This window comes from Sinocyclocheilus grahami, unplaced genomic scaffold, assembly GCF_001515645.1.
Source record: "Sinocyclocheilus grahami isolate Dianchi unplaced genomic scaffold, SAMN03320097.WGS_v1.1 scaffold30.1, whole genome shotgun sequence".
In the NCBI taxonomy this organism is placed as follows: Eukaryota; Metazoa; Chordata; class Actinopteri; order Cypriniformes; family Cyprinidae; genus Sinocyclocheilus; species Sinocyclocheilus grahami.
Genome location: NW_015505209.1, coordinates 2,703,448 through 2,715,334, shown reverse-complemented (window position 1 = coordinate 2,715,334; position 11,887 = coordinate 2,703,448). Strand labels below are relative to the sequence as shown.

The 11,887-nt window shown below is 37.0% G+C and overlaps 1 protein-coding gene across 1 annotated transcript in view; it reads left to right on the top strand.

Annotated features, from left to right (window-relative positions):
• Positions 1 to 3,742: 3,742 nt before the first annotated feature.
• kitlga (kit ligand a) overlaps positions 3,743 to 11,887 on the top strand; it is a 21,782-nt gene continuing 13,637 nt past the window's right edge. Inside the window, exon 1 of the mRNA XM_016259375.1 lies at positions 3,743 to 3,997. Coding sequence (XP_016114861.1) covers positions 3,983 to 3,997 — 15 coding nt within the window. The 5' untranslated portion in view covers positions 3,743 to 3,982. The remainder of the gene's footprint in view (positions 3,998 to 11,887) is intronic.

The window sequence follows — 11,887 nt, the reverse complement described above, 5'->3', positions numbered from 1 at the left end:
CGAAATTGAGCTCTCTCGTGTCGTCAGATTTATCCATGTCTCCTCTTCTCTTACTCCTACATATTGACATTTTTTAACATTTTATGTGATGTGCAGCAAGTGTATGTTAGCTTATGTCCCGCCAGTTCATATGTACGCATCTAACCTCTGAACCATGCAGCAGATTAGTTCTGAATGAATCTCTTCCCAAATCGTCCCTCTCTAACATTTTTGTCTCGTTTTTATTCATTGACGAAAATGTCAATAGATTTACGTCATAGTTTTTGTAATTCAAAAAGAGTTTGTTTATCGTCTCGTTGTCGTCGGTGAAAAAAATGTTGTTGACGACAATTATGACAAATAATTAGTCAACGAAATTAACACTGCTTGCCTGATCGTAACCCTTCTTCTTAATGTTTAGTGATTTTCTGTCTTTCTGTTGTTTCTTGATTAACATCAATGACTCTGAAAATTGCAACTAAATTGGGCTGCTGTCCCTTTACAACCGAATGCACAGCTGCAATAGATGCAATGTACTGATACACGTTCTCCCTACTGTTTACATTCACTTAAGACGTAATCAACTGTGTTTGCGTGAATACTTGTCAAAACTGACAATTCAACATAATTTTGTGTGTAATTCTCCGTTCATGCGACACGAGAGAGTACTCGCGCGCTGTGAGACTCTTTCTGTATGTGTATGCTTCAGTGTCTGCAATCAGAAAACCGGACGAAATTGAGCTCTCTCGTGTCGTCAGATTTATCCATGTCTCCTCTTCTCTTACTCCTACATATTGACATTTTTTAACATTTTATGTGATGTGCAGCAAGTGTATGTTAGCTTATGTCCCGCCAGTTCATATGTACGCATCTAACCTCTGAACCATGCAGCAGATTAGTTCTGAATGAATCTCTTCCCAAATCGTCCCTCTCTAACATTTTTGTCTCGTTTTTATTCATTGACGAAAATGTCAATAGATTTACGTCATAGTTTTTGTAATTCAAAAAGAGTTTTAGTTTATCGTCTCGTTGTCGTCGGTGAAAAAAATGTTGTTGACGACAATTATGACAAATAATTAGTCAATGAAATTAACACTGCTTGCCTGATCGTAACCCTTCTTTTTAATGTTTTGTTCTTCTGATATTTTTCTCTTTTTATCTTCCGTTTATGCTAATATCCATCCTGTGCACTCAATTGTTTTGGGACACGGTCCAACACTGTGGTCAAAAGCGTTTTTCAAAAATTGCTTAGTGCACCTTTAAGTTCAACTGTTCCAATACTTATGCTCACATCAGATAGTGGGATGAACTCTAAAAGTGCTGTCCTTTTATTTGGTAAAACATGTATGCATGTGTTGAAACGGCTAATAATAAAATGTGACATTCTGTAGTTTTGTCTCATATTTATCTTTTAATCATATTTGCACGTCTTGACTACACGGCAAACAAGGTAATTTGTCATTACTGTCCCACTACTTACAGAGGGCACTGTGTATATATATATATTTATATTTTTTAACATATCATATATGTGCAGTGGCACAACATGCCCCATGCTGTGTCAGTTGTAGATCCATCTCGGGTAAACTGTCCAATTTATTTTTTATAAATAAAAATAAAAATTGACCCATTTGCTAAGCTTCGCCCCTTTTGGTTCATCAGACAAGCTTTAAAGAATGTCCCACAGGAATGAACTACGGAAATGGAGATTTCTGTAAACAAAGTGATTTACAGTAAATGTGCTTTTAAAATGTGCTAAAAAAACGGACTGAATATTATTCTTATGTAGATTGCAATAACTTGTGTAAATGCAAATGTGATACTGAGATTTCTGTACTAATACTAAATAGAAATGCAAACACGAAAAAACTATTTATTAATGCACTATTCCTTTCCAAAATGTGTTATTTTTGATATCTTAAATGACAAATTAATATATAGATTTATTAAGAGAAAAGTATAATATTTTTAGGGTTTCAAAAGACCAAACATGATATGATATTATATATTTGCTTTGACATAGATTAACATTCTTAAGTTTTAAAATAACTTTTAAACATTTAATTTTTTCAATAACAGCTAGATAGGCCCTTCTTAAATATATAGTGACGTAAATTTATGCATTGTTACCTATACAAGTGGTGGTCCTTCCACTGGCTCATTCATGAACAGGTGAGACAAATAATATTTGCAAATTTAATTGAAGTTAGAGGCATATTCACATCTTTATCAACAAATTAGTTATATGAACTGAATGAGATACATTCTGTACTTTCAATTTTCCACATTGAAACTTTTAAACGAGTAGTGAGTGTCACCCCTATCTAGGAAACATGCACAATTTTGTCATGTGATGAAATATTTAAAAAGGAGCCATGAGCTGCCTGTGAGAGATGCAAATGAGAAATTTGTTTCATTACAATGAAATATTCTGAATATTAAATCTTTCCTGTCTGCAGCAAAAAACTTTCTTAATTTTTAGCTCATATTTTATTTGAAATTTCCTGTTGCTTACTGGTTTTGCCTCTATCTAATTTCTCCTTGCCTAGAGGGTATAAGTATTTGCTATTGACTATTCAAATGCAGAGTTTTGCGCATCATGTGTGGTTGTGTGTGCGTGAGAGAGAGAGCGGGTCACATCACAGTGGAGTCAGCTGTCTTAACCGTGGCTTGTGTACTGCAAACACATACCAGCTTCATCACTGTGTCTGTCACGCGACTCTGTTCCCCTTTCGGGCTCTGTCTTTACATTTATTTTGAAAGATGAAGCTGGCGATTATGGTAAGGGGCGTTACATTTCCGACGAGTGCTTGCGGTGTTCGGCCAATCACAATGCACTGGGTCAGCTGGCCAATCAGAGCAGACTGCGCTTGTCGGAAGGAGGGACTTTGTAGAAAACGAAGCGTTTGAGAGAGGCGGGGCATAGAGGACCTACAATAATGTACAGTATTTGAAAAATAATGTGTTTTTTGAACATTTAAAGCTTGTCAACATTCTGTTACACCAAATACACAAAATAATGATCTTTAAAAAAGCATCATATGACCCCTTTAAAAATGTGGCATAGTTTACTCAGTCTCTCTTATTGTAGGCTACTGTACTGCTGTAGATGTCACTGTTTACCTCAGTGTTCGCGCAGGTCTGTCACATTCGACCACAAATGAAACAGAAAAGTCAAACACGTGGGATTCGAACACATTTGATAAAATGTCAAGTATGTGCAATATGAAACCACCAAAGCGCCTTCGCGTGAAGATGACACAGCGGCTGCTAGTTTTCACTAAATTTTCCGTTCGAGAAACTTTGAATGGTCATCTGCGCTTCATTTCTTATGTTTCCATAAGAACAAAATCCAATTAAGCCAAAGCGAAGCTTTGTTTCGTTCTTCGTCGTAGTTACGACGTTTTCATATATAGTTAGGACAGGAATAAGATGGATTAAACGTGCACGTCCGTGATGGAACGTTTTCCAGAACGATATCAACAATCACTAAGCATTTCTTCAACGTCTCAAGGCAAAAACAGGCCAGCGCCAGGGACATTTTCTCTGCAAAACAAACTATTTGCAGTCACGACAAGCCGTAAACAAGCGACTCCATCCTGCGAAAATTAGCAGAAAAACATTGCCGCCATATAAATCTCAGTTGGACGTTTGGATGGTGATTGTGAAATCGTCTGAGTGAGACCCAGGGCAGCAGACGATCGAGAGAAACCGGGGTGGGCGGGAGTGCGCTGAAGTCACACGATATAAAGGCTTTGCTCTTGGGAAAAAACTCTTGATTCTTTCCGCAGCCTCCCGTTCACCATCGTGCGGTATGAAGCGTCTACCTGGATACTTACCGTCATTACGCAAATTTAGGTGACTTTCTTTCCCTCCCGACTTGGATTCTACTTTATGATGATTTTGGATATGTACCTTTGGGATGAAAAGAACCCTTTCCCTGCCCGCCGAAGTAAGATAAAATAGGGTTTCGCTGACATTGGAGTTACTCCTCTCGTTCCATATGAAGAAGTCAAACGTAAGTGAACGGATTTTGCTTTGACGCGAGTAATTTAGCGTCAGTCACATGTGCTTTGCTTTAGTTTCTTTGCTACGTGCGCTTGCAAAAATGCGCTGTCTGCAGAGCGTAACTGGGGGAAATGTAAATGAACACTGTAGCGTGTTTTATAGCACAACATATTGATGCGACAGTCTGAAAAGACTTTCTCGCATCGTTGACCTTTTAAGTATTTTAAGACGCTAAATGCGCACGAAGGCGCGCAATTACGCGCACTTAATTAGTTGGTGGGGGTGTGGAAGGACTAGCTACATAATAGTTTATTATTTAAAATGAACGTGACCCTTGTCGTTAAGTAGGCTACCACAAACATGCTTTGATTTCGCTGAGGTGAACGTTATTATACTGTAACAGCGTGTTTGTTTCCATCCATTTAACTTGTCACAGTCATTTCTACTCAATTTGAATCTTCGGAGTTTAAACCAGAAATGGTTCAAAGAAGTGCGACTTTAAAAAAAGAATTAAGCTGAAGTATTCCATTTTAGTTGGTTCTAATGTTTTACGATGTGGTGAGACGTGCATAATTCGATCTGGTCAAAATCAGCTTTCGTTGTCGTTTAACAAGAGAATATTTTGTCTTCGACGATCTGTGGTGTCCTCTCGATGAATTATGGACACAATTTGACTATTAAAACATGATCGATAAATATGAAGTCCTCGAAAAGGCAGATAAGAGTAAATTGATACTGGTAAAACGACACGACCTTTGGACGTTTACGCAAGTGGTTAACGCGAAACATTTACACGCGTATATATTTTGTACGAACTAGATCTTGGTACATTACTCACCGTCTTGGAAATGTTGTACAACGGGAAATAATCCAGGGGAAATGGTTTTCATTAACTGCGGGGATACTCGAAATGCACCAGGCTTTTCTAACAGGCAGCATCACTAATGCTTCCCTTCCCTTCCCTTTTAGGTACTGTAAATTATGAACATTTGCCATGTTGTAAATATACTCAAATTTCAATAATACATAGTTTATATTGATGTAGGAAGAGACAGAAGTCATTCACCTTGCACCTTCTTAGCCCTGCTGGGAATTTGAAGTACCTCTTGCTGGGATTAAGCAGTTTTACGAAGATAAATTGGCATGTGGTGCTCACCAAGACATGTTTTTTAAAGACTTGATTTATTTGTGGTGCATTTTTGCTATTTTATTGATAGACTGTAATAGAGAAGCAGAACAAAGAAGAGAGAGAGGACAAATTACAGACCAGGATGGCAAAACGGCTGAGGCTTGATTTGAACTCTGGTCTCCCATAAGCATGTCACCTCAAAATGTTAGAGCATTCGCATATATATGCTTCAATAAAACACTTTATTCTTAAGCACACATCATTTATGTTTAACTTTGGCAGTTTTGAAAGTAGCCTACATTTATTGGCTTTGACACACCTGCCGCTGTATTCAAATCTTATTGCTTGTAACCTTGTCTTACTTGCAACCTAAAGTTAAATAAAGTTAATCATTTGTAAACATAAGAAGCTTGTGCATACTATACACATGACAGTTTTGATTTCTGAGTCATTAGATTTTTGTGGTTTATCTATTGGAGATAATTTAATGTATGAGGAAAGTGTTGTGTGAACACCTTCAGTTCAGTGTACAGTATTCTGCAGATAAGAAACCAAACCTAGTACGTGAATAATCATTGAACTAATGGTACAGCTCTTTACCGTCACCCATGACATACATCGACCCCTTTGCCAAAACTGAGGCTCAATTATGTGAAACATCTTGCATGAAAGCAAAACGCCTTAAATCATATGCCAAGCCCAAAGGCAAAAATAAGTTAGCGACAGTTTGTGCTATTTGACAATGAGGAAGTGTTGCGGATCAAAAACTAGCAATCTTGAAGTAGGTGAAAACTTGGTATTTTGCAGCATTTCCTCTTCATAGGTAATACCCGATTTCTGTCTGGTTTGTTCTCAATAAGCGCATAGTTCAACACAGTTCTTTCCTGGAAGATTTAGTTTTAGAAATGCTGTGAAACGTGCAGCTATACATGCAGTTGACATTCTTGTGCATGGCCTGAATTAAACGTACAAATGTGTTTTGTGGCCTATGTTTAGCCTCTGAAATTAGACATGGAAATGTGAAGACATGTATAATAGCACTTAAGATGCAACAAATGAAATGAGCTACAGACGCAATTTAAACAGTAATCCTATTCACAGTCTTCAAAACTGGTTTTAGTGATAACATATCTTTCAAGACTGCTAGAACAAACTACAAGATTGTGAAACAATGGCATATGCTTGTGGGTAAGTTGGAAATGTCATTTCAACTTTATTAAAAAAAATAAATAAATACCTGAAGTAACAATCCACAATCCTTAAGCAATGTTCTGTTACTCTGGAGAAGTCTTATTTGGCTAAATATTAAATGTTAGTTCATATGAGATGTTGCAGCATTACAGGATTAAAGACAGCAGTAATGTGTTCTGATAAGAATTAAAATTAAGACGACAGAAAACCAGTGGCGGCGCTAGGGCGGGGCTTGACGGGGCTATAGAAAATTGCTATTGAAAATCGGTGTAGGCTACGAAATAAAGCTGCGCTTAATTTTCATTGATAACTGCAGTGTTAATAATTTTAATAATAGGTCTATAATTCTTTGTATAAATTAATACACCTGTTTTTTAAAAACATTTTCAATGAGGACAGCGCGTTATGCGCCCTATGAAATTATTTCGTGGCAATAATTTCATGTAATTTAATAATAAAAGTAACCTAATAATAATAATAATAATAGGCCTAAAAATAATAAGAATAATTGGAAATGATAAATAATTGGAAATGATAAATCCTCTTAATATTGCCAATTTTTGATGCTTTTGACAATATCTCTGGCTATCGTCGACACATGATATGATGCATCTCAGCACCGGGAGGTTATCGCGGCACTTTATCGTTACAAAATGGATCGAATTTACCATGTTTTCCTGCCAGTTGGCACTGAGAGTGACTGACACTTGACGGTCAGAAAAAATGACTAAAAAGAGTCATTTATTTTAAAACAATAAAAGAAAATGAAAAAAGAAAAAAATCCCTACTTTCTGTCTTTTCTATGTGCGTTCATAAATTGTATTAATTTGTAAGTGTGTCATATTTGGCAGTTGTCATTAGAAGTTATATTACTAATAACAGTGGCATAAGTTTAATACCACAGAAAAAATTTAAAATGTGTAAAACTCCCAACAAAAAAATCCTGGAGCCGCCACTGCAGAAAACCCAGATGGATTGCATTATTCACACAGTTTTATGGGATTGGTTGTCCATCAATTCCCTCATAAATGGTCTGTCATGTACCATTGTCTTTTTCTGTTATATACATACTTTGTTAACTTTAAATCAAATGTATAGATAACTCTTTAAAAAGATTATTAAAAAATCTAAACTTCTGAAAAATATCTGAACGAAAGTCACTAAAAAAAAGTGAGAAAGTGAGTAGTCATTGTAGTAGTGATAAGACGAGGGTTCTTTCCTCCCTTACAATGGTAAAAATCACTGTAACATAGAAAGCCATAGGTTAATGTAAAAAACAAAACTATACCAAAAGCACTATTAAAAACAATGTTTAATAAAGGATTAATATTTGATGGATAAATCTGGAGCGTGTAATTAATAACACCATTTTCTGGATTTTACTAGGAATGGTTTTATGTAATTATTTTTTGTTTCCTGTTTGGACTGAAGATATGCAACAGTGTGTTGTTGTGTCTAAGTCTAACAATGTTTATGATCCATAAATCTGATTTTGTCATCAGATTATTCATTTTGTGCTGTAAAGACTCAAAACTTGTGGAGTTTAGAGTTTTACACAGATTAAAGAAATAAACAGAAGTCCACTACATACTAAATAGATTACAGAGTAATCCAAACACAGTTGGAACATTAATAAGTTAATACATAAATATGTGGTTTGAAATAAGTCTTGCAAGCCTTTCCAGAGATAAAATACCAGAAAGAGGAATGCAGGTTTGAACCATAATTTAACTGAACATTATCAGCAACACCATTCCATTAGGCCTGTTTACATTGTTTCCATATCCTTTTAGTCCTTACATAGCATTTGACACTGCTAAGCCTAGTCCAAATAAAAAGGTTTTCAATAGCGGATTCACAATAAAGGGTGAAACTACATCTGTGTTTGGAAAGAGCTTAATTGTATAATGGACTCTCTAAAGTGAATTGAACCCAATGATAAAAATAAAATCACTGGACTGGCAAATAAATCTCTTGCTTTCATTGGCACACTCTTAAAATTGAATGTCAATAAAATTAAACTCCTAACGTATAATATGATTCTCATTAGTTTTCTATTGTTTCTCTATTCTGTGTTCCATTTGTCTGTTGTTTTATTGCAGAAATTGGTTTACCTCGAGTAGCTTTTCAATGCCTGGCTCAATTAGCGATTGAAAATGAATCATTTCGCGATAATATCTTTTGCATTTCTTTTCTCTCAGAAATCATTTTCTCAGCGTTCTCCTCAAAGCGTTGGGTGGGTTCCATTAGCATATCTACTTGTCTTGGTTAGTTCCTGATCAAGGCCTCCCTCCAGCACAGGCTATTGTAATTTTTGCTCCCACCCAGTCCATAGACTCCCTTTAAATTAGCTATAAAATTGCCAGATCATATTTCATTGGGCTTTTGTGGCCTGTTGCCCTGTTTTATTCAAACACTCATCAGAGGACATTGCAGCGTATTCGATGTTACCCTAGCTAGTATAAATCCGCTACGTCTTTTCCTATTGTTTCCTTTGGTTTGAGATGCTTAGCAGCACCCAATGATTTTGACTTTACTGACTAACCCCATTGAAGAAATAATCAATACGATCCACAGAAGAGTAGAGTCATGGCTGCCGTGGAAGAATTTGACATTCTTGGCAACATGAGAAAGCATATATATTCTTTGGGACATTTGATAGCATCTTTAGATAGTGTTTATTCGGTTAGCCAGAGGTTTGTAAAGTGCACCTGAATGGACACGGGCAGACAGAGTGCAATTTGCGGAAGCAAATTTAATCTGAGTCGTTTTTGAGTGGATACTGGTCGCTGGCTATTCAACTAAGTCTGAAATGATTATGCTAGTTTTCCAGGTGCTGATATTTGTCCTCTTGCTACTCTGGCCTGCGTAAGTAGATCACATGGCTTTACAAAACTGCCTTCCGGACACACATCTGGTCACTTTTTGTAATCAAAACTAAGAGACGGTATTGTTTTTCTCACATCTTTAAGCTTTTTCCTTGTAGCTACGTTAGCATTTGTCTCATAGGCTAGCTAATATCAGTCATCGGGATTCTGCCTGTTTTTGAAGTGTTAGACTGATATACACCATGAGATATCATAATATAGACTGAAAAGATGAAAAGAAGGAAGATAGATGACTAGACATTTTTTCTGGCACCATGTGCTCTGTTTTCGCTAATAAGATTATGTAGTGAATGGTACATTGTTCAGAATGAACTTGTATGTGCGTCTGGGGAGCTTGCAAAGTTAATAAACCCTAGTGATCAAAGTCAGCATTAGCCAGCAAAGTCTGGTCAGCAAGACTCTGGCAATGATCTCTAGTCAAGAGAGTGAGTGAGTGAGTGAAGTGACGTGTGGCCAAGTATGCTGACCCATACTCAGAATTTGTGCTCTGCATTCAAGTGCCCGCGCACACACCGTGAGCACACACCCGGAGCAGTGGCAGCCATATTGCTGCGGCACCCGGGGAGCAGTTGGGGGTTCGGTGCCTTGCTCAAGGGCTTCACCTCAGTTGTGGTATTGCGGGTTGAAGAGAGCACTGTACATTCACTCCCCCCCACCTACAATTCCTGCTGGACCTGAGACTCTCTATCCATTAGTTCACGACTGCCCCCTGAGAGCTGCTGTTAACATGATGTTCAAAAGGGAGGGTTGAGTTGTCGCTCTCTTTTTCTCTCTGCTGGTGGTCAGTTCAGCTCATAGTCAGCCAAAATGAGATCTTGCTCTGCTTCACATCTCCTTTGTCTGGCTAAATGAAAGTGACCTCTCATTTGACGTGTTGTAGCAAGCTAACACTTTCAAGATTTCTTTGTGGTTATAATACAGCAGTCTGTACAATGTCCTATCAAAGCCTAACAAAATGTATGTCTCTTTGTGACTTTATATCTCCAATGTGACTTTATAATTGTGAGAAACAAATCTGCAATTGTGAGATATAAAGTTGCGGGATATTAAGACGCTGTTACGAGGACAAAAATTGCATTTGCACTTCATAGATGCAAAGTAACATTGTGAAATACAAGATCACAATTATGAGAAACAGTCGCATTTGTGAGATATAAAGTCACACAGCAGGATATAAAGTCGCAGTTATGTGGGAAGAAAATTGAAGTTGCGATATAATATAGGGGCACATTGTGAGATATAAAGTCACAATTATGATAAACAAGGTCGTTTTTGCAGGATATGCAGTTGTAATTATGAGGGAGAAAATGTGGTGTGTAGAGTAACATTGCAGGAAATGAAGTTGCACAGTTATGAGGAAAATAATTGCAATTGTGGCATTGAGGCACAATTATGAGAAACAAAGTTGCATTTGTGATATATCGGGTAGTAATTACTTTTTATTTTGTATTTACTTGATAAATGAGTATAGACAGAGCTAATTTTAGTGCATTCTGGGATAGGGTTCAATAATATGTAACTATATACTCTACAATTTACCACGTATTGTAGGAGACAGCATTTAGGAGATGCCTGCACCTTCACACACACCTATAATGCCTTAAAAGCTGCCTACGTAGGCAGCTCGTGCCAATGGTTTGGGAGTAACATGTTGTTCAGTTGATCAGTTGAGTGGCTGGCTTTGCTTACAGTCTATTGATTTATGGCAGTCAGAGCTGAATTTGAGCACAAGTGAGTTTGAATTGTTGACATTTAAATAGGAGACAGACAGATGGTTGTTGTTGTGTCCAAAGTACTTGCTGAAATCATAGTTCTTGGCTATGAAGTAGGGATGCTCCGATCAGGTTTAAAGGCTGAACGAAAGAGTTTGTGTGAACTTTAATGTAAGGTCTTAAATATTCATATAGCTCACATTAAGCTATCGGATGGCTTCAGAAGTAACACAGAATAATTCGCACAATCGAAAAAAAAAAAAATCTCAGATTTGGATCGGCTCTCTCTGACCGATTCCCGATCCGAGAAAAATGGCACTATCGGAGCCGATACCCGATATGAATATCGGATCGGGGCGCATCCCTACTATGAAGGTATTTTAAAGTCTTGGAGGAAGTCAAATTATGGATAATATAACCAATGAAACATCTGGGCTTCCATGTGTTGTTTCATTCATCAAATTTCAACAAATCCTCATCTGGTTCACAACACGCAAGAGATCTCTACAGTCCCTGGTGATGCTGTCTGAAATACTCGCAATAGATTAACTGCTTGTTTGAGTGCATACTAAATTCCAGATGCTGCCATGTGTACTAGCATTGTTTACTTTAAATTATATATTGCAGTTCATTAATTCAAAGCAAGACCTAAGCATTTACATGAGGCCAGTCTTATTGATAGTTCGATGCAAATAAACATGCTCTGTTTAACCAGGAAGAATATTTTTAGAAGAGCTGGTTGGAAAGAAGATACATTTTGGAAACTCGTAATATATAGCCTCGTAGGCCATATATTATAAATTTGTAGATTTGCTTTAAAAGCTTATGAGCTGCCTAGCATTAACTTTTATACTGTTTTTATTCAGTCTGTAAATTCATCACCTTTGAAGCACCCCTACTCCAATCATTCATAATTAGGTGAAATATGTTTGGTATATTATGTTTTTAAGATTTTTTTCTTGAATATCCTGTCACTAACG